Source organism: Onychostruthus taczanowskii, unplaced genomic scaffold (assembly GCF_017590055.1).
Source record: "Onychostruthus taczanowskii isolate IOZ18803 unplaced genomic scaffold, ASM1759005v1 scaffold7, whole genome shotgun sequence".
Taxonomy (NCBI): domain Eukaryota; kingdom Metazoa; phylum Chordata; class Aves; order Passeriformes; family Passeridae; genus Onychostruthus; species Onychostruthus taczanowskii.
Window position 1 is genome coordinate 15,549,492 of NW_024504786.1, and position 23,164 is coordinate 15,572,655.

The 23,164-nt window shown below is 38.9% G+C and overlaps 2 protein-coding genes across 2 annotated transcripts; both read left to right on the top strand.

The window, feature by feature from the left end:
• Nucleotides 1-2,518: 2,518 nt before the first annotated feature.
• On the top strand, nt 2,519-10,955 carry LOC121344922 (retinol dehydrogenase 8-like). The gene is made up of 6 exons (XM_041421288.1): nt 2,519-2,686; nt 3,751-3,912; nt 5,152-5,331; nt 6,381-6,474; nt 8,246-8,429; nt 9,310-10,955. Exons 1-6 carry the CDS (start codon nt 2,590-2,592, stop codon nt 9,541-9,543), a joined length of 951 nt encoding a protein of 316 aa, XP_041277222.1. The 5' UTR covers nt 2,519-2,589; the 3' UTR covers nt 9,544-10,955.
• Nucleotides 10,956-11,506: 551 nt separating this feature from the next.
• Nucleotides 11,507-22,962, top strand: DR1 (down-regulator of transcription 1). Its single transcript, XM_041421290.1, has 3 exons — nt 11,507-12,071; nt 17,435-17,598; nt 20,832-22,962. The coding sequence occupies exons 1-3, from the start codon at nt 11,852-11,854 to the stop codon at nt 20,976-20,978; spliced, it is 531 nt and encodes a 176-aa protein (XP_041277224.1). The 5' UTR covers nt 11,507-11,851; the 3' UTR covers nt 20,979-22,962.
• The last annotated feature ends 202 nt before the right edge of the window (nt 22,963-23,164 follow it).

The following is a 23,164-nucleotide window of genomic DNA, read 5'->3' on the forward strand; positions in this document are numbered from 1 at the left end:
AACTAAAAGCACAATGGTACTACCTTATTAGAAATTTTTGTTTGGGACAATTTTATCTTGTTTTGTACAAATGCAGTGCTGCAGACACAACATATTATTAAAATTTACCTGTTTGTAAGATGTTTTGGGACACTGATTTGATCACAGACAGTGGCAAAACCTGCTTGCTTTACTCCAAGCAGTATCTTTAAGATACACAGGGTTGTGGGACAGGGCCATAAAGCTTGAGGTAGTTTCTTTTGATATTTTTAATCAAACAAAAATTCATACAAAAATTCTGATTGATTAAATTCACATCATTACTATGCATTCTAAAACATATTTATTTCCAGGTTTCCAAAAGTATTACACACTTAAGCTGGTATGAATGGCTAGTGGCCCCACTTTTATCAGCAAATATGCTTTTGAGGCATCAGTCTGATTAATGCACACATGATTTATGTGCATTAAGACATGTGATTTGTACTTCAGAAATCAAGTTACTAAAGTTATTTGACGTAAAGAAGAGGAAAAGAATTGAATGTGTTTCAGTTTGAATACCAGGCCTCAGTTAAGTGCTTTGTCTATTCAAAGTGTGTCTTAGCCAACAAACCTATCTGAGGTATCCAGAAACTCTGCAAGAGGCAGTTTGCTAAACTCCTTGGGCAGTACTGGCTCTTTGACTTTATGCAAACACGCTCCACAAATGCCACATGTTCCACGTTAAGTGGTTCTGCAAAACCAGCCACACATTCTGCTACCACTGATAAGTCAAGATGCACTCATCTAAAGTATTTCTGCAGTTTCAGATTATTTATTCTGCTATTGTGAAAATTATGATGTGACAAAACCCACTGTTACTTACAGAAATAAATATATTGTGTGTTTTAAATCAAGCTATTTCTTTCTCTACATAACTGTAAAGGGAAAATCTTAGAATTAGGTTGACTGGTGCAATAATTCAAATTAAACTGCTTTTATTTTGAACTCTCTTTATGCACATCACTTTGCCTTCAGCCTAGAAGTGATTGCATCAAATTTCTGACAGATTTTTTTAAAGCAGTGGAATACATAAGCCCTTCAAACCAGGATTTCAAGTGGAAAATATAACCAGTCCTTAACTACAGCTGCATCACAACACTAATGGAATTCCACTAACTAGCACTGTATAATGCCTCATTTGCTCCTCCTACATGCACTAAATATAAATGTGCATGAGCAGCAAAAGCAATTTGCCTAATCTCTGAATCAGCTAAATAGCATTTGCATTGAAATTTTGTCTGTATGCTAACTTATCTGGTTAAACTGTGGGACAAACCTGATAAATAAGGAGAATCATAATTATATTTTATCTTTAGATGTTTTGCTATTTTGTTGCTTGCCTGAGAAGTTAAGGATTCCACCTATACTGTTCAAGCCAATTTATTTCTTTTGGAAAGGATGGACTTTTTTTAAACATAATTTCAGTTAAATATTTCTGTAGTGTCTTACTTTTCTTGAGTTACTATCCAGTTTACATCTGTGCAAATCCTGGAACACTAAGTTCATTCTTCTGAAGTGGGTTGCATTTACATGGGGTTGTTGAGTCTTGAAAAACATTTTACTGGGTATAATGGCATTGCAATTAGCTGAATGCTGTTCATAAGGCTAATTGCTTATTAAGGTCTTTCTTTTTCCTGTCACTCAGGACAGAAGCAAGGGACTGATTTTCTTCCTGAATGTAGTGTACCTACAGTTACTGTATGTTAAACATGAATTGCACTGAAGTGCCAGCCCAAATGCCCCTTTTTAATCCACAGTTTATGTGTAAAATATTTTCTCCAAAACTTAGACATCAGGCCAGTTCTTATTTTTTAAAATTTCTGACATGTCAGTTGCAGAATCAGAAGTGTTGAGATTTCAGTCTTAGCAAGAATGTAGCGAAGCTGCTCTGTTCAATGTTTCCTGTCAGTTCTCCACTGCAGCATGCTTGCTGACTTTCTCTGTTCTTGGTTGGGAACACTGCCAAAAGGAAATGTGAGGAGTCTGTCCAACAATTTGTCTCCTTCAGAATTCCCATCCCATTTTGCAATTTGGGTGGTTTTTTTTTCTGTAATGCCTGTTAAGACTCTTACAATAGTAAGGCATTAGGGAAGAAATCTGTTACTCAATGTGTTGTAAAAGAACCAGGAGGTGCTGTAGGTGTAGGAATTCTGAAGAGCTTTAGCAGAGGGATCCCACTCTGGGTGCAGTTTACTTTCCATAGATGTGAGTGGAGAACTTAGCACTACAGAGCAATGGTAATTGTGGAAAAGGCTTTTCCTGCTAGCACTGTGCAAGCTGGTTATTCTATTAAAAACAATCCATGTAGTTTACAAGTGCCTCAGATTATAGATTAATCAAATTCTGTATTGATCAGTTTTGATAATGCAGATTATAAACACATGTAGGAGCATCTGCTTCTGTTTTGTTTAGTTGGAGATTATCCCTTAATCATGCAAGGTCCAGGTATGCATTTTCAGATTTGTTGACTCAGGGAAGGTGCAGATAGTATTAAAGGCCAGTCACATTATGCTGTAGTTACATTTATATTGTTGCTCCTGTGAAGAATTGAACCACTCAGTGAAGAGAATGGCAAGAAGAAATGTCCTCATTACAGGTTGCTCCTCAGGAATTGGACTGGCATTAGCTGTAAAAATGGCAAAAGATGAACAGAAAAGATTTAAAGGTAACAATCTATCTGTTCTTTATCTTTACAAAAACATACTATTTGAGATGGTGCTGTTTTTTTCTCTGTTATTTAACAGATGGTTGTATTCAGTTCTGGTTTGTTTTCCTCTTCTAATGTCGAGAAAATACAGTGAAAATACACTGATTTCTGTAAGCAGTTGATATTTCTGTACCTTTATTGAAATGGAACAACTATTGGAACTGAATAGTGTACACATTCAGGCAATGAAAAAGAACAGTAGTAAAAAACAAATATCTGAAAATATCTGTAGTATTATGCTGCTCTGAGTATGTGTTCACAGCTGGGTTAGCTTTGCTTCTGGCTACTAAAATCTGTACATATACAGGCCCATGCCCATTTGAAGACCAAAGCAATGACTTTAGGTAAACAGTTTCCAAATTTGCAATTTTTTCCTTAAAGCACATTTCATTATTCCAAGCCTGTGTAGGCAGGTGAACAAAAGGGCTGGGATTTGTCTTATTGCTGCAAAGCAGGGTATTTGCTATGATTGAAAATGGATTGCAAGGTGAAGGCAGCAATCTGTGGCAATTCAGTCTCTCACACTTAGTGTTCTACTGCTAACTGACTGGATGCAGATCTAGAGCTTTCTGAGCCATTAGGCTACAATAATTTCAATTTTAAGAAGTAGCTTACAAACATTTTTTCAATTATGTCTTCACTTTTTAATAAAATGATGGTGGGTCCTGCTAAATAGTGTGGTGATTGAAAAAAAACTCAAAAACCTGGAATCCAGAATTAGGTTTGGGATACCTAAAAACAATTTGGTGGCATAATTTGATACCCATTTTTAAAATATTTTAGTGACAGTATTATGCTTTATACACCCTGTGTTCCTCATTATGCATAGCTTCTTCTTTTTAATTTCTCGAGGATTTCAGAACCAGACTGGGAAATCAGTGACAATATATGCTGAAAATAGAATCTTTTCGTTTTTATCTGGTTTCTATTACTGACATTAAGACCTGGATGTAAAAGCACTGTTCTTTAATACTTCTCAGTAGGAGTGCCACAGTACAGATTTGATTTCTGGTGTGTTGCAGTGTTTGCCACAATGAGGAACCTGGCCAAGAAAGCACCACTGGAGGAAGCTGCAGGTCACAGGCTGGGCAAAACCCTCGAGATTAAACAGCTGGATGTCTGTGATGAACAGTCTATTAAAACCTGTGTGAATAGCATCCCTGACAGAAGGATTGATGTCCTGGGCAAGTACAGGATGTGTGTGCTATCAACAGATACCAGATTTCTGTAAAACATTGTCTCAAATACCCTGGAGAAGTTTCATTACTGTATTTTTTAATTATCAAAATAATAATAATTACATAGTATATTTGAGTCAAGATTCTTAAGACTTCATGCAGACATAAGTGAATCGAAACTCACCCTGCTTCCATGAAGTAGGGAAGCTTGTTTTCCCTGTTTACAAAGGAGAAACTTGGTCACAGGAAGGTGTCTTGGATAAAACCATACGCTTTTTTAGTAAATGTAAGAAATTTTGCTTCAACTAGCACCTTCATGAGCAAGACTTTCCACACTATTGATGAAGCATAGACCTTTTTACAATGAAGGTAACACCTGTCTGCACTAAGAAAGCAGCAGCACTGGGAATTAGCAAGTAAAAGAACAAATGCAAAAAAAATAGGGATGTTTCTTTTTGTATTGAGAATTGAAATGGTACTTTACAAATCATTCAGCAACAAGTGCTTTCATATTGTTTTGCTAAAAATAAATATTAGTATCTTAGTGGAAATGCTTACACCATCAGCTATTAAATCTTCTCTACTAGAAAATTATGGACTTGCCTTTTTTCTGATTAATTATTAAAGCAGTGCTTAACAAGTATTTCTGCAAAATTTATTATACTCTAATTTGATGTACTACTTCTAGAGCAGAATGCCAGTCCTATCATCATTCCCCACTTATAAATATCCAGGAGGCAAATAAAAATCAATGGAATTGTGTGTTTGTTTATTTTGTTGGGGGGTTACTTCCTCTTGAAGAGACATGAATGTTAATAAAAAAAAAACAGACCAAAATATGGCTTTGTCTATCCCTTTTTGAAGATTTCTGTTAATTCCTATGGGTATTGACTGTAGCTTCCTATTCATAATACTGAATTATAAAAAAACCCAAGTAATTCTTGATTAATTTTACTGTAATCCCTTTATATTTTTTTAAAGGACTAATCAGAAATAAATTAGTTAAAATGAAAAATAGCAGATAGTTTAAATTTTATTAAAAGCACAATTAAAAATAAAGCCATATGGAAATGTCAAATGTATTTGGAAAGCTGAGGTGACTAAAATCTTTTAATCCTTTCTTTAAGGATTATTTAGGATCATTTAACCCTTAATCCTCACATTCCATTCAAATGCTTTCCAATAATGATTACAAGTGTATGTTTATGGATGTTTTTGCTTGCTGTTGTCTCCCATTCTGTGCAGTGAGCAATGCTGGAATGGGGCTCATTGGACCTATTGAATGTCAGACCATCGAGGAAATGAAAACTGTGATGGACACCAACTTCTTCGGCCTGGTTCGACTCCTGAAGGAGATCTTGCCTGACATGAAGAGGAGAAAGAGTGGCCATATAGTTATAATAAGCAGTGTTATGGGAATACAAGGTAAAGCTGGTTTCCCTGTTACTTGAGCTAAGAATTCAGTGTTCAAAATCCAAAGCTTTCCTCCTTTTAGGAAAAAAAAAAAAGTAGGAGCTGGCATGTCTGACTCTTGTGCTTTGTAATGCTGAAGCTCCAACTATAAAAAGTACCTAGTGAGTTTTATGCATGCAGGTAGTTTGTTACTACACAGGTACTCTCACAGCATTTTACCAACAAAACCTGCAGGGTTAATTTTTTTAGAGTTTTAACTTAAACTGTAATTTTAAAAAACTTTATTGTTGTATTTTTATTATCTGGAAAATAGGGCTTAGCATTACTTTTCTCTTTACTCGGAAAAAATCAGGGGAACAGACGAACATGTTTACTATGCTCTGCACAGTAGTAATAGAATAAAATCCACTCCTGGACAGCTGTACCACTGTCTCTTTTTGTAAAGTTTCTCATCTCACAACACTCGAAAGTCAAATTTTAGTGAGAGATAATGATATTCCTACTCTTGTGTCCCACCCTGTCTAGCTGTTTGTTTTTGTTTTTTTTTATTACAACTGTGACATTGATCTTACCTGGATTATTCTGGTGAGTGAGGGTCCTCCATCAATCTCCAAGAACTGGTATTTTAATACAACACTTACCTTCCACCTCAATGGATTGATGTAGTGCTTTTTCTAAATCACTCAGATGCAAGCTGGATCTCTTGCATAATTGTATCTCCTGCATTATGCTCAGCCTCTGTGTTTATCTAGAGTCTATTAAAGTCTTGCTGATAAATAATGCAGACACTTTCATATCTTAGACTACAAAATAATATCATCCAGGGAGAGCACAGCATCAGCTAGGGGGAGGAAAAGCATTAGTCAAGCATCTTTGCTAGACTAAGCAATTCTGATAACATATGCAAAAATGAGGATTTAGATTCCATGTGCACAAGGATTTTTCTAATGCTTTCCCAGCACGACTGTAGAAACTTTGGGAAAACACATGTGTTCTTTAAATCAAACTATTAGTGTGTTGGATAAAATCACATTCTCAGGATGTTTTGTTTGTACCATCAGGTATCTTATTTAATGATGTTTATGCTGCATCTAAGTTTGCTGTGGAAGGATTCTGCGAAAGTTTAGCTATACAAGCACTCAAGTTCAAACTGCAGTAAGTATTGATCCACTGGTGTAAATGGCATTGATCCTCTGGTGTAAATGGTATTGATCCACTTGTGTCAATTGTATTTTAGATAGTTTAAAATATATTCAGAGGTAGGAAAAAAATCTTTAAAGCTTGCTGCTAAATAGACTGAGAAGGCCTTGAAAAGTGTACCTCACAAAACACATAGAAATGCCCACACTCTTCACATTATATAAGCAAATAAAAAGATCTAGATGTTAGAATAAACACATTCTCTTGAAGAGTTAAAGGCTATTTAGCTTTGGATAAAATACAGTTCATGCAACGCTTCTGAAAACAGATTCTTACATACAATATCACAGGAATAAAATTATAACTTTGACTTGTGATCTTTCCCCTTAGAAAGGATAATGGCCTTAGGCAATTCACAGATAAAAAAGTTCAAGGGCTCATCAGAAAGACTGAGCAAGTGCAAATCCATCAGAATGTTACAGGGTGAGATACCTGTAATGAAGGCAGGTGGGAGGGAGGTGAGGAGTGTGATGTACTATTCCTAACATTTTGGATAGTATTTAGGAGACCAGTCCTGTTCATTGTCTGTGGAACTTCAGGTTTGATTTGCCACATGTATATTCACACTCATGTAATTCTCCTACTATTTGTGCAAACTGCAATAACTGGTAAATGTCCATTGCATCTCTGTGTGTCTAAGCATTTAGGCCTTGTGGAAAAAAAGACAGCTGCTGTTGTGGAATTTCAGACAGAACTGTGATTCTGCATATTGCTCTGCAGAGTTTGAAGGGATTTAAAATAAATGTAGTAATACACAGGATATACCACAATTCATAATGAGATTTCAAGAGTATAAGACACAGCAAAAAGGAGATTATAAAAGGAAGTACAATAAAACAAATTCAAGGTCTAATGGGAAGAGTGATGCAAGAGAAAGGGCTTTAATTCCAGCAGTAGCTGGAATTCTGCTGTGAAGGTCAATAGCTTGATGTAGTTTTAAAGAAGAGCCTTTAGAACATCCCTGAAGAACTCAAGTCCAGTAAGAGGCCTAATCCCAAAGTGTTTTGATAAACACAGTGGCTGTGTTTATCAAAATAAAAACTTTCAGATCTGGCAGCAGCCAAAATCTGTCCACCCACAGTAAAAAATCTCTGTATTGTATTTTATTATTATGTAGTGGTGGGGTCGTAAATTATGTAACACTAACAGCTTGACAAAGAAAATCCATGTCTGGGCAATTCCCCCATCTCTTCCAGCTATTCTTCTAGTATTATCATGAGAAACAAAGAAACCTATGCAGGACTTGGTCCAGAAACTCATGAATTTTGTTACTATCCAGTAATTATTTTTCTTAATATCTGGTAAGTCCTTGTGAATAAATCACCCTTAGATTCCACAGCTGTGAGACAGCAGGTAACAACTGCACTCACTTCTGTCATGAATTAAGTTACAGCACTTCTCTGAAAATGAAACTGTGCAGGTTTCTCCTACTGCATGTGGATGGGTAGGAGGAGCAGCAGGGCACTAATGCACTATGGATTGCCTTTACAGAAAGTACTGTTATTTACTGTTTGATAGTGCAGCTCCTCAGTGTTCCTTTTGGAGAAGGATTGAGGGGTGTATTTTACATGGAGGATAGTCAAAAAGTCAACAACCAGTTAACCTTTTTGTTGGTTTTTTTTTTTTTAACAGGTTAAGTTTGATTGAACCAGGCCCAGTGACATGGAGGATAGTCAAAACGTCAACAAACAGTTAACCTTTTTGGTTTTTTTTTTTTTTTGAACAGGTTAAGTTTGATTGAACCAGGCCCAGTGGTTACAGAGTTTGAAAGAAAAGTGTTTGAAGATGGAATGAAAATGGATCTTTCAGCTGCAGATGAAGAAACAGCTGAGATGTTTACTAATATTTACCTTAAAAATTACAAACAAATTTTCCAGAGCCTGGGACAAAGTGCTGAAGATGTTGCAGAGGTAACTCATCAAAAATTAATCTTTTTTTTTTTTCCTTTGTATTTTATGAGTGCAGTGGTTGGTTGGTGGGTTTTTCTGGTAGAAGCATTCAATTTAATTAAATGTAATGTACACAAAAAGTTTTTTTAAAAATTCAAAATATTTTCAGAGTTTTAAACAAAACTCTACAAAAGACTAAAAGAATGTTCATTTTGAAGTATTGAAGATAACTATGAATTGTCATTTATAAGTACCAGTGAGATCAGATGCCCTTTACATCCTCTGGTGAAGTCTGAATATTCTGCATTGTTACCATACATCCACCCAGGGTTCCCAGCACTGGTAAAGCTCTGTTCCTTCCCATCTCACTCATAATGCCTCCACTAAGGGAAGTTCACACAGCCACCCCAGGCCACCAAGGCACAATAAAAGAAACATGGATGGTGCTTGGAGCTTCCTGCAGGAAGACAAGTTTAGGCAAGCTGTGGGAGGGGATGATGATTTCAGGTGTTTGCTGCTAAGGAATAGCTTCAGTGTCAGCTGAAGATTCCCAGCTCTTGCTGCAAAAGGCACTGTCCTGATCCTTTACCAAAGAACTGCAAAAGAGAGGATCTACCTACTGCTGGCATATAAACCCACAATCATTTGGAGGACTACTCAGGATACTGAAGTTGTCAGGTGCTATCACCATGGTACAGAAAAACTGAAGTAGAAGAATAAATAAGAAATACTTCTTATGACCTTTGAACATTTCAAGAATTTCTAATGATCTAATAAAACTATATACAGGGTTTTACATAATTCTAGCACTTTATTCTTCTACTTTTCCAATGAAAATTGGGTTTTTACTTTACTATCTTGGTAAAGGTTCTTTTAGACTTCTATTTCTCCTTCTCTACAGCATACAGTAAAGATAATTCTTGCAGAAAATCCACCTTTTCGCCATCAGACCAACACCTTGTATACTCCCATGACAACTCTGAAGTATGCAGATCCAAATGGAGATCTACCCATTGACATATTCTACAAAATGGTTTTTCAGCATGACAAAATCTTCAGTGCAAGTCTCAACTTCATCAAATTGCTAAGGTGGAGAAGCAGAAAGAGCTTTGACCTGGGAAAACCTTCACAATAAGTATGAGATTATATAGTGCTAATTGAAATTACTTCTTGTAGCTGCTGATGACACAGTGTTATTCAAATGCCTTTGTTCTATAATTATGAAAAGGCAGGCAAGATAGTTGTTTTAGCTTAGCTAAGATATTAATTTCAATGTGTATGTCTTGAATGTTACTGTTTGCAGAACCTTGCAATTAAAATCCTCTAACTATAGCTTCATTCTGTTTAGTGCTTGCTTTCTTGAGATGTTTTCCTAGGAACACGAATACTGACTGGTATTTGTGTATTCAATATTAACCTCCTTCACTTACTTGGATATAATACACACTGAGAGGTGTACAGTATGCAAATTATTTAGATTCTTAATATCATAAAAATGTATTTTTACTTATTAGGGTAGGATTGGTACAGTAATCGCTCAATCACACTGGCATTCTCATTTCCAGAAGTTAGATCTATTTATCAGCAACATAAGACAAGGTCTCATCAATCTTAAAATGTAACTAGTAGAATATTTATTATTCATATATTTTCATATATAAAGAAATTTTGAATATTTCTTTATATGCAATGGTTACAAGCATATTGCATTTAGTGAACAATAAAATGGTTTTTTTGAAGCATATTAAAATAAAATATCTTCTCACTGTCTGGGTACTACTTTCTGAAAACAAAGCATTGTCCGTAATAAGGAATCTGAATCCACTAAATGCCTTCAGTACCTTCGGTGTCTGACACGGAACCCTCTTGTTCCAAGCTATCCTAATAAGCATGTGCTAAACCAAAATTCTGCCCTGTAGAGCAGGTCTTTTCCCTAGGCTCAGCCTAGTCGCGCACGTGGGCCGAGGCCAGGCAGGAGCCGCGCTGCAGCGCTGCTCCCGTTCCTCCCGTGCCCGGCATTCCCGCTCCTGAGCCAGGGCCGAGCGTGCTCCGGGCCTGCAGGCTGCGGCTTCTCAGCACATTGCAGCAGCTGTCCTTGTCCCACCCAGAGCCAGCTGGAGCTCCCTCGCCGTGCAGGAGCTGTCCTTCTCTTCCCTTCCCTGCTGTCTGAGAGCCAACATCTAATTCCGTGCTGGGACTTGCAGCGGCCCCGCCCTGCCCTGCCTCTCCCGAAGGAGCTCGGAGCTCCTGCGGGTACCAAACCAGCAGCGGTGCAGGGCTCGCTGTGCAGCCGCGGCCCCTCTGGTGCGGCCCGGGGGGCAGGGGCACGCAGGGACCTCCCTGGGGCGGCAGGCAGGGACTGAGGGGACAGGAGCATCCGCAGCAGCCACTGTGCACAGCTGGAGGCCCCAAGGAGCTCCCAACTCACACCTCCTGCAAAACACCGCGTGCCTGGAGCCCAGCAGAGAGGAGCAACCAACGCGACAAGGAGAAAGCAGGAATGAAATGGCAGCAGAGTGCTGCTGGGCCTGAAGGGCGCCTGGCAAATCGCCTCTCTGCAGCCCGAGATCTCGGCACCTGCTGAGGCCAGCACAGGGTCCTGCACAGACACATCCACGAAGGGCCGGGCCTGCCGGAGCCGCTCGGTGCCGCTCAGCTGTGGCTGCCTCTGGCCCGCAGCTCGGGCAGCTTTTTCCTTTGCAGCACGCAGCAAAGCAAGACCAGGACCGTGGGTTTAATGAGCCTTCCACAACCACTACCGTGGTCTGGCTAATTCTGTCTCACGCTACTGGTTACGGAGTGGGTGAAAGCAGAAAATACAGTGTAATAGATGGCTGCCGAGGAAAACCAGCCCTGCCTGCAAGTCGTGAATTAACTGCGAATGAAGCACCGAGCCTGTCCAGCTTCGGGGACAAGCTTGGCGGGGCTGTCAGATCCCTTGCCACTGCCGAGGCCGAGGGGAAGGGCGGGGGGCGGCCCGAGCGCAGCTCCCGGTGCAGGGGGGCGGCTGAGGGACCCCTCGCCCCGCCGCTGCCGCCGCCCGCACGTGGCACCGCGGCCTTTCCGGCGCTCCCGGCGGCGGAAGCTGTTCCCGCTTCCGGCGGAAGCGCCGTCCCTCGCAGGTTGAGCCGGAGTCGGAGCGTTTCCGCCTCGCGGCCGCCGCACGGCCGGGGCCAGCCGAGCCGAGCCGAGCCGCGCGCGGGGCGTTCCGCCGCTCGCCTCCCCTCAGACTGCTCTTAAGGCAGCGGCGCCGGCGGCCGAAGGATGTGGCGGAGGCGGCAGTGGCAGGCGCCGCGGCCGAGGGAGCCCTGAGCCCGAGCAGCGCTTCCCGGCCCCGCGACCCCCCGGCCCGGCAGCGACCCCCGGCCCGCCCCCGCCGGGTCCCCGCGCCCTGGAGCCCCGCGCGGGCGCTGAGCGCAGCCCGTGAGCCGAGCGCAGCCAGGATGGCCTCGTCGTCCGGCAACGACGACGACCTCACCATCCCCAGGGCTGCCATCAACAAGATGATCAAAGAGACGCTGCCCAACGTCCGCGTGGCGAACGACGCCCGGGAGCTGGTGGTCAACTGCTGCACTGAGTTCATCCACCTCATCTCCTCCGAGGCCAACGAGATCTGCAACAAATCGGAGAAGAAAACTATCTCCCCGGAACACGTCATACAAGGTGAGCTTCCGCGGGCGCTGTGCCGCTGCCGGGTCGGGCACCTGTGAGCCGCTCCCGTCCCGCTGCCGCTTTTTGCTCTCCGGTTCCTTGTGGCTACGCGGGACACAAAAGGCAGGGTCTCGTAAGGGTGCGGAGGAGAAGCGTGTGCTGTCCGGCTTGCCGGTCGCGCTGCAAGAGAGGCTGTCTTTGTGTGGTTAGAGCGGCTGCTGGGTGTGCTCAGGACCGGCTCCGGTTTTGTGCTTCGCAGAAGCCTGTGATGCTGTGAGTCCAGTCACCGAATCTCTTCCTCGTGCCTGTGAACGAGGTCTGCTCTTTCGAATGGATATGCAGCGCGGTTTAAGACTCTGAATGTAGGAAATGTCTTTCTAGTTGGAGATTGGTTACATGGGGCCCAGGCTTTATTCCGTAGTAGTTTTATCTGGAATCTCTAAAGAGTAGATTTCTTTAGGGCTGTCCTTACATTCTGTTGTTTAATGTTGGATCTTCGTATCTGTTGCAGAAAGCATTTAAGCGTGACCTATGCCCTTGTATCTTTCTGTGCTGTTGACTTGCACTTCTGCTTGCTTGGATAAAATGCGAGTTCTCTCTCCGTCTCGTTTGTTTTTCTTTGAATTCTGTCGCAAATAAGGAGTTTTCTTGCCTCATCCTGAAGTCTGCATTCGGCATCGTTTTTTTGTCAGAACTCATTTGCTTTACTTCTTAAGCTGGGGTTGTTGGTACCAGTGTTTGCTGCAAACAAATTTATAGCAGCAGTAGTGAAAGACTACTTTACTCGGCTGCCTGGAGATAGTGGAGATAGAACAGCAGCATTTGCAATACAGCTATTTTCAGGGCTGTGATGGTACCAAGTTAATTTTAAAATGTTGTGGTTGTATGATTGTTTAAACAAAAAAAAAAAAAAAAAAAGGTTCGCTTGAAATTTACTAGCTTCCTCACCAGAAGAGGTTCAAGTACTTGACTGGGTCATGAACTGCAAAAGAAAATATGTAGCATGTGTGAGCTTTAATGTTAAATGAAATGCTTGTAAGCTTGGAAGTTTAGCAAAGTATCTCTATCACAGAAGCTTAGGATGTGAAATAAAACCTGTGCTTACACATGGAAGCATACTTTAGGTGTGCTGCTCTTTAATACATGGGTAGTTTTTTCAAGTCACCACAAAAAATGTTTGAAGTTAGTCCTTAACACAAGAATAGATGTGATCTTTAAGACTGAGGGCAATAAAGGGTTTGTGTATGAAAGTATTTTGTACCCAGTAGTGGTGGTTTGTAGAAAAGCTTTCACCTATTGCTGTCCTCGGCTTCGTCTGAGTTTTTTGGAAAACAAATTGAGACTATAGTGAGTGTGCATAACATCAGCAGTTGGTCCCATGCCAAGTGTTTTGCTGGGTTCTATGTCCTTGTGTTATCACATGTTAGAGTTAGAAAAAGTTATTTTCGAATGAAATCTATACTTTGTAGTAAGTTATTGCAATGTATCCATTTTTGTAATGTTCTAGAGGTGGAATGGATTTTCTATTGTGCTTATGTTTAAGGAAGCTGTAATTGCTATTAGCTCCTTTCAGATGCTGGTCAGCTGGCACATGATCCCTCTGTGAGGTTTGAGGGTTTTGGTTGCCAGTTTTGGAAACAGTGATTGTGTGTATAGTTGGAGTATTTCAGCATTTTCATCCATCATACATTCTAGATACTTGCTATTTTGAGTGCCTCTTGATGCAGCAGCTTCATGACAATGATGCTAATAACAAAAGAGGCAATTGAAATCTGTTGTGGTTATCCATGTATCTTTTTCCTTCTGAATGCTTAGAAGTCAGTTGAGGCTAATGGCCATCAATCACACGTGCAGCCTAAGCACAAGGTGCTGCCCGGAGGACTCTCTGTACTCTCCAAGAGCTGGATCTGGCAATTGCAGATACAATTGACCCTGTGGCTTTTGAGAATTTAGGGTAGAGCAGGATTTCCTCTCAGGTGAGTTTGCTGTCTCTAAACAAGTTACTAGACTGGGAGCAAGAAGCAGGAAGGGTGTTTTGCTGGGCCAGAAGAAGGGGAAAAGGCACTCTGCAGTTGGTGACACTGCCACTGGACTGGCTGGAGCTGGGGTGAAACTGCACTTGGTCACTGTGCTTAGGTGTCTGGCACCTTGAGACACGCTTCCTTGGCTGCACTGTTAAAGTGATTGTGTGGCCATGTGCTGAGCAAGAACTCTGTCTCCACCCTTGGGTTATGCTTTGGGTAGATGAGGTCCTCGCTGTGTGTCACTGTGTGATAGCGCTGGCACAGTGCTGTCAGCAGCATAGGGAGGGGAAAGCAGAGGCTTCTTGCATGCTGTTAGAGACCTGATTGGGTAGATGTTCTCAGACTGTGCCAACACTCACTACTGGTAACAAAATGCAAGACAGCTTTCTTGGAGAGTACCCAAAAGCATCAAGACTATGTAATAGTTGTAAGTGGAGATCTCCACTTTATTGTTCAATTCCACCATCAGGAAACAAGTTGTGAATCTGCAGCTCTAGTAAGCAAATGAATGTTCTTCCATCCTGGAACAGACAATGGAATGATTTGAGTGTTATATAACTTGTAACAAAGCAGAGAAATGAAATTTTTGTTGAATTCTGAAAATGATGACTTGTAAAATCAGCTTTTTTTATGAAGTCAGTTTGATTACTTGGTCTACATGGAATTGTTGTGCAGTAAGGTAGGCTGTGGATTGATGTCAAATCTTGTCTCTTCATGGTCTGTTAGGATACTGACAGTGTGTATATTGCCACTTAATTTTAAAAGAGTCCCACGCAACTGTTCATGTTTGGGATTTGATTTTGGAAGGTCTTTTTTTCTTTGAAAGGAGCATAAAAATGTAAAAGTCTCAGATATTAATGACTTGATTTTATAAAATAAAAGTAGTACTAACTATGTGTCACTGATTACTCAGAGACCTGCACCTTCATGCAGTCATTAAGAGTAGGAGGAAACAGGGGAAAGGATAATTGTGATCTGGTGTTTGTAAATATGAGTTGTGTTATGCCAATTGCCGTATTTTGGAATTCAGCTGTTTACATTTGGTGGGATATTTCTAGCCTCAGGAAGATGCTAAATTTTCAGTAATCTGGGTAGGATGGTATGTTTAAGACTCAAAAAATAAAGGCTTTGAGTTTTGATGAAATAGCATCTCTCATAGAGTACTAATCACTTGTCCCACATTTTAGCACCATGCTGCTATAAAGGGATTCATATTCCTTCCATTCATATGTGTTCTGTAAGCCTTGATGTGCTTCAAGAAGATGGTAAACTTTGTAAGTTGTTTCACAGGCAGTATAATTTTGGTGCAGTAGATCTATGATGCATAAATCATAATAATTTATGGTCCTTCATAGCTTTGTTATATTGAATAATTGTAAAAATCTGTCTTGGTTGTATCACATGGGGGTTTGAATTTTATTTTTGTGTGTGTCTTTGCTATATTCAATTCATAATTGTAAGTTCTTTCCATTCATTTATTTTCTTTTAAAGACCGTGTAAAATTCCTGTAAAAACACCTCTTGCTGTTAATTTCAGACTCAGCAGTTGCTCATACTCTGATGCAGCAGATTGCCAATCCTGGTCTTTTGACAAACACCTCTGGTTTTGCGTGATGGTTTGTCTTAGTGATGTTAGGCTTGTAGATTTCTTCAGTTTGGTTTAAAAATTATGACTTAAAGAAGTTTACTGTATATACTGTTTACATTTTAAAAGTGAATGAGTTCTTAAATATCTTTAGAGTATTAAGATAACCAGTTCTGGACTGAGACATGGATTTGCCTACTCTCTGCTGAGGCTGGATGAAACAAGTTTCTGAAGTTTTTTGGTAATTTTCCTAGAAACTGTGGGCTAATTGGAAGAAGTGTTTCTAGTGTCTGTGTGTGGGCTGAGGCTGAACTGGCATACTGTCTCTGAAGTAATTTGATTATCTCTAAATCAGTTTGTCTTTTTTTTTTTTTTTTTGGAAATAAGTATGATGTGAATTTCTTTGCCAGGTGTTCTTTGTTAAAGGGAAGGTAGTGCTGTGTGACTAGAGGGCAGCACCCATTGGAGAAGACAGTGTGTGAGTTGTCTCCCTTAGTACAAGTTGGAAGCTGAAAACTTAGAGAATGCCTTTGGGTTATTGTTTAGATTATGGTACCATGATGTGCTGCTGTAGTTATGGCTAGGAAAATGTTGCTTACAAAACTAGTGTTAGAATATTGTCCGAGTTACTGTAAGTAAGATCTTGTTTATAACGAGTTCTTGATTGCTGTTGTGCAGTTTAATGCTATTTCTTAAATAGCTTGTCACAAAAGTTTGAAATTAGGATGAAGGTTAAAGCAACTCTTGTATTGTAGACTTTGAATTGTGTAAATGCTGGAAATTAACCATGTTTTTTATTAAACTGATACTTGTTTCTAGTATAATTGGTGTTTATGTAATGTTTCCAGTGTATTCTGTAATAGGTTCACTTTGGGTGTGTGTGAAGGCATGTCGTAGTAAATGGTGCATGAGGAAACTGTGCCTTTTGTCACATGTGCTACCTGGGTTTTTATAATCCTTCCTGCTACCTTTGCGTTCTTTAAAAAAACTGTTGTTGCAGGATATAGCTGCTTTACCAATTCCTCTGGGCAGATAAAAGTGCAAGATTTTAGCTTCTGAATACATTTTAATGTGGAGATAAATAGAAGGAGTTCTGTTGAAGAATAAAACAATAAAGAGCTTATACATAACTTTATATAGCTTTATATGTGTGAACTATGCATTTTATATATAGCAATTTAGATACTAAAAGACTAAAATTAAAATTCAGCAGCCCAACATAGTATCATTTATTTCTGCCTTTTTGAAGGATCTGTGATCACTTGACATGCATCACTTCTGCTCTGTTATAGGTTGCTAATTTACCTTCTGTAGACTTGAAAAACCTGCAAAGGTAGAATCTCTGAGAGAAAATTCAGATAGAAATACAGTTAGGAAAGACTTCTTAGCTGTATAGATTTTGTCAATTCTGATATAGAAAAGGTGGGGAAAAGTGGTCTTTTGGAGAATAATGCCTATCTCTAGCAAAGTGTATGTGAAAGCCCTGAATCCTATGCAAGTGCAAGCTTCTTTGGTTGTGCTTGATGAACCTTAATTTTTTTAGCCTAAAAACTTGAATTACTACAGGACATAGCAGAAGAGGGAGGGAAAATAGTTGTCAGATCTTTTTAAGAATAGAGATTTTTGTCACCAGATGATAGGAAAGTTACCTAAAAAAAGCAAATGTTTTGCTTTTTTTTTTTTTCTGTTGTTTTAACTAAACAAATCAATATCTATTATCAGAAACTTTGTAAAAGGTAAACAATGTCTTTTTTTGTTTCTTTCTAGCTCTAGAAAGTTTGGGGTTTGGCTCCTATATCACTGAAGTAAAAGAAGTCTTACAAGAATGCAAAACAGTAGCACTAAAGAGAAGAAAGGCCAGTTCACGCTTGGAGAACCTCGGCATTCCGGAAGAAGAGCTACTAAGGCAGCAACAGGAATTATTTGCACAAGTAAGTGAAGCAATACTTGTCTTGATGAGGTTGGAATAATTAATGCTTCAGGTCTAGGGCCAGACAAACATGTGCACACCTCAAGAAATATCCCCTTCCTTGTGAATTGATGTGGCATCTAAGATGCTATTGACCGTGGCCTGTTTGAATTGGGGAATGTGGAGTTAACAAATAAGAGGCTGCTACTTGATACTTCTGTGATTTGATACAGGACTTTGTATGTGAACATATTTCGTATTCTAGCTTTAAAAAGCATGGGGTTTTGCTGCTACTTGAGTATTTCCAGTCTGTCATGGAGAATACATTAAGAATTAGTTGACAAAGTAAAAGAATAACAGCTGGTTTCTAGGAAATTGCCCGTTTTGAAGCATTAAAAAGTGAAAATAGCTTTTCTGTTTCTGACCATCAGTGCATAAATGTTATTTCTTATACTTGGAAAGAAACTTTATTCTTGGCAAGACTATAATTGAGTGAATTCATGCATAAATTTTTAAGGAGGCCATTGAGGCATGGAAAAAGCATTTGTCTGCAAATAGTGTACTCACACACACACATATACTCATTCTCCTTCATCCCAGCCTTATCCCCTTCCAGCTTTCCCAGATAGTTTATCATCTCCCAGTTTGACTAAAATGTGATTTTATTTTTTTTTTCCTCCATCTTTCTGTTGACTACTCTCTTAGTTTGACAAGACCATTCTCTAAACTAAGAGCTTGGAAAGTTATCTGGTATTTCTCTTTTCTCTTAACCAAGGCCAGAGTCTTATTTTTTCACTTTGCTTACTCTGATTTCCTCTGATGAAAATGCTTATGCAGTTAATGTCTGATTACTGTGACCTTCTCTCCCCTTTGCAATACTTTTATCTTGCTGAGACTGTTGTTTTTCATCTCATGACATGCCAACTACTTTAATCTTTATTGCATGATGAATTTTAAGGCATTTAAAATTTCAGCATACCGTGTAGCTATTGCAGTGAACTAGTTATGATCAAGTCACATGTGCCTAACTCTTGTTTGACTGTACTAAATTAGAATGACCAATATGGCTGCTTCTGGATTTTGGATAATATTTACAAATAGGCAGTTTGATACTTGATTTTTACTTACTATTTTGTGCAAGTAACTCAGCGTGATACACAAAATAAAAAAGCAGCAAAACCAAGGTATATTAAAGGAGTACTAGCTCCAGAGTATCACTGAAAAAAATAAATTAAAAAAGTTTGCTGAAACCTCCTTATGCAAGCCACACTTTGTCTAAGGAATGACAACTTGAAGAATATTCTTTTAAAATTCTGTTACTGTGCCTTAACTTCTAATTTAAGACAGCGCATGCCAGTTTGACAAGATTGTATGAATGCTTTTTAAAAATAGTGTTTGGTAATATGGAAAATGTCTGCTTAGATTCAAGGATGACAGTCTCATTTTTCAAAAATAGTAGCTGTAATGTGCTGTTGGAGGTACTGTAATTAGTCTTAAAAATAGTTACACACATGCGTGCTTATTTATTTGTTTTAATCTTTTTAATATTCTAGAGCATGACACTAATGCTGACTTCTTGCTCTATTTTGAAAATACCTGCCTGTTGTTGTTATGAATATTTGACCCCTCTGGCTTGGATGATTGTAAATATTTGAAATAGGGAATGTATTATTCCAATATCTTTGTCTAAGTTTTTGTGCAAGACAAGGGTCTTCATGGATTTGGGGTTTTTTTGAGGCTTCCTCACTGGAGTTGTGCAGTAAATGAGTTAAGTTTACCAGATGCTTACAGAGCTTCTTGATCAACCCAACTCAAAGGAGTTCTTCAGTATGTGGGTTTTTTCTCTCTTTCCATTTCTGAAATGGTGAAGTGTTGTCATTGCAGATGTGGCTGTGAGGGTGGGCACTGACCAAGTGATGCATCCAGTGTGAAGTGCTGAGCCTCTGTTTCCTGGAGCATGCACGGGTATCAGCTCTCTGAGTGCGCAGTAAACTTCACGGCAGGGGCTCAGTAGGGAGCCCTGTTGTTACCTCCTGTCTGATAAATATTTGTGCCTTCCTGTGTGGACAGGTGCTGCTGCCTTTCCTTTGAAACTTCACAACATCTTAAATTGTGTTCCAGCCCTTGTAACTGTGCTACCACTTTAAGTTTGAAATACTGAAAAGTTTTCCTTCAGAGAGATTTTTACTTCTGTATTTTTTTTACTGCTAGAACAGAAGAAAATGTGACACTTCGTAATAATAAGGGAACACTCCCCTTTTTTTTCACATTGCTAAGTTGACAAACAGGGTTTGTTTTTGAGACATTATCTTTTGGCATCTTATAGTTTGCAAAACTGAAAAAAAAAAGATGCTTTGAAAAAAAATAGGAAAATTCAATGAGTGCAGTAGGATTAGAAAGGAAATTAAAATAGTCTTAGTGATGACTTGTAAAAGTAGAAGAGTAAAATAGACTGGAAATTTTTCACTTTGAGAACTTTTTCTTAATGTTCAGTCAAAATAGAAATTGAAGTTGTAACTTTAACACAATCAATTAGTATATTGCTGAAATCAACAGGAGTTACCAAAGAACAAGTGAAAACCCTGGACAGAAAAATGGAGATTCATCAGCTGAACTACTTGAAATGTTATGGAGAATCTTTTGTACTTTTCAGTAGAAGTCTGTACCTTTCTGTAGCAAAGCCATCCTCAGTTGTCATACCTGAATTTGAGAAGACCATGCCTTGCTCTGTTTTGCAAAGATTGCTTAGCAAAGTAAGACAATGGCTTGCTTTGTTTTCATGATAATGTGTGCCTCTGTGGTTCAGTTGGATGATTTCATAGTTGGAAGTTTTGTTATTTGTAATCAACAAAGCAATGCTATTCCCATCTCTGAACTGTGATTAAATGTTAAGATCCCCTGAAACTGATGTCTAAAGTTTCCTTTGCTTAGCCTCTGTTAAATTTTTCATTAGTTAGTGCTTCAGCACAGTGGTTACAGTGGACCTTGAGTACAGTAGATTCTGTCTGTTGTTTTTGTAAGTGTAAGGCCTTGAAACAGTGGCATCTTCAGAGGGAAAGAGAATGTAGCTAAACTTCTTGGTGCAAATTATTAAGGTACTTCTCAATGTTTTGCATATGCAATTAATAAAAAAGTAGAAAAACTATATTAAAAAAGGAATCTGCAGGTACAGATAAAAATGTGTTTAAAGAGAATCTGTTCTAGAGATTCTTCACGAGCTATATATGGCCTTAACAATTAAATTCGTGTCTCTAGGCTAGACAACAGCAAGCAGAACTGGCACAGCAGGAATGGCTACAGATGCAACAAGCAGCTCAACAGGCACAGCTCGCTGCTGCCTCAGCCAGTGCATCCAATCAGGCAGGATCTTCTCAGGATGAAGATGATGAAGATGATATCTGAAAATCACCAGCTGCGTTGTCTTACTAAAAAATACTTTTCCTGCACAATGAAAACAGTGAAATGAATGCTTACCTGTAAGTTTGTATGCATCGTGGACTGGCAGTTGGTATTCTAGGGGTGTCTGCTGTTGTGTGCTGTACATGTATAAACTGTCTTTTTTGAACTCTTGAAGATTTAAGGTTCAGTATCATATCAATTTTGGATTTTTAATGGTGTATATGGAAATTTTAGATAGCAGTGCGTCATTTATTTGATCAATAAACAGTGTTACAATAAACAACATGTTTATAAAATATAGTGAGATTTATACAAAAAGCTCTAAATCCACATTTGCATTTCTTCCCTTTTAACTAAACTATAAAATCTTACTTAGAATTTTTAATTGTTTTTTGGGGGAGTGGTACAGTAGACATAATCTGTTAACGTGAAAAACAAGTAGAGTTCAGCATAGAAGAGTCTGAATTCTTAGTTCTTTTTAAAATGAGGATGTATATGGCAATAAATATTATATATGCTCGAATACCACACTTGTTAAAATTTGAAAATTATACATTTTCACCAAGCTAGGAAAAGGTATGTTTAATAGGAGTTGTACAAATTCAGTCTTTTTTTTGTATAGGGGTGAAAAAAAATAAACCCATGGTTTTATTATGACATCCTTTTGACAGTCCTAACTGAGTATTTCACTTCAAAGACTGCCTGGTTTGAAGAACTAACTCTTCTATTACTTCACTCCAGTTTAATGTTAACTGTTATTGATGGTATTTTGTAGTCCAGATTTATTCATATTGTTGAAATATAAAGCTGGAACTTAAAGAAACAAAATTGTTTGTTCTGCTGATGTGACAGGGAGTGATTAAGTATTTAAGACTAAGAAGGCAGAAGCTGACCCTAACAGCATGTTTGTCAAAAAAGAGAGAATTTATTTAACCTTGATTAGTCATTGTCAGCATAATGCTAACATTCTCCAGACTAGACTGCCACTGGATTACTAAGATACCTTGTTGAAAGACAACATTTTCTTCACTCAAATTGGTTTGTAGGTAAGTCCAGGTTTCTGATAAATTGTTCCCCAAGAGTGATCAGCAGCAATACATGAAACAGAAATTATGTACTTGTCCTTTTGATAGTTCTGTTGATTTAATGGATGAGCAGCTGTCCTTTGTGTTGAAATAAAGCACAGTAGTGTCCATTGCTGAGTTTTAATGTGTTACTTGAAGTAATACTGGCATATCTTCTGGTACACTAATCTGAGCAGACTAGAAAAGCCACTTGCATGCTGCTGTAGGTGACCCCGTGGCTGTCTAACAGCGCGGATGGTTTTACCAACTGACGTCCTCAGCGAGCTGCTCCAGTTGGAATTCTCGAGGAGGGCTGCAGCAGTCTGTTTACATGAGGATGCAAACAGCAAATGGTGGGCCCACTTTTACATAAAGATCTAAACAAGATACAATTGGCATGTATTCAGTCACACGGTGACTTTTGATTTAAATTTGAGATGTGTTGAGTTGCATATTGAGTAAATGTGAACATGTCTTTAAAAAGCAGTAATGCAGTGAAAACTCAGAAGAGTATTTGTTTGAATGTTTAAGTTTAAAAAACTGAAAAAAACCAACTTTCCTGGATACCACATAAAATATGTTAGGCAAGGTTTGACTGAGGAAGTGGTTTTCTGTAAAGGTTTAAGTACCAAAGGTAGAAAATCTAGTCTAGTGATACAATGTTAATGTGCAGTGTTGGCTTTTCTAATTTGTACTGTAACACCTTCACACTTTCTATTTTAAATGAGTCTTTTCCTTCTAAATAATACTAGGTATATTTTCACACCTTTCTTTTCTGATGCAGAAATCAGGTTAACATTTTACTGCATCTGGTATGTATGGTGTAATGTTTGAATTTTTGTGACCTTTCTTTTTGGACATTCTTGTGCTTTTTCATATGCTGTATTCTTCAAGCAATAAAATTCTGATGTGTTTTTATAAAATTGCTTTTATATTTAATGAACAGTCTGTCTTCTTCATTTCCTTTATAAACAAGAAAAATACTACCTATACCCTGTTTTTTATTTTGGCTTACTGGACACTTTTTGTGACCTGAAGTCTTTACAGCCAGAGTGCTGTTGGATTGGATTGCTGTTCACTGGGGTTGTTATTGCTTGCAAACACTATTTCTGGGCTTGACCTGCT

Excerpts from the sequence above, each read along its gene's own strand:
- DR1 (XM_041421290.1), top strand. The coding sequence starts at position 11,852 with ATGGCCTCGTCGTCCGGCAACGACGACGACCTCACCATCCCCAGGGCT. Across the intron at positions 12,072-17,434 it reads CCCGGAACACGTCATACAAG|CTCTAGAAAGTTTGGGGTTT; the intron begins GTGAGCTTCCGC and ends GTTTCTTTCTAG. Across the intron at positions 17,599-20,831 it reads AACAGGAATTATTTGCACAA|GCTAGACAACAGCAAGCAGA; the intron begins GTAAGTGAAGCA and ends TCGTGTCTCTAG.
- LOC121344922 (XM_041421288.1), top strand. The coding sequence starts at position 2,590 with ATGGCAAGAAGAAATGTCCTCATTACAGGTTGCTCCTCAGGAATTGGA. Across the intron at positions 3,913-5,151 it reads CAGAAGGATTGATGTCCTGG|TGAGCAATGCTGGAATGGGG; the intron begins GCAAGTACAGGA and ends CATTCTGTGCAG. Across the intron at positions 8,430-9,309 it reads GTGCTGAAGATGTTGCAGAG|CATACAGTAAAGATAATTCT; the intron begins GTAACTCATCAA and ends CCTTCTCTACAG.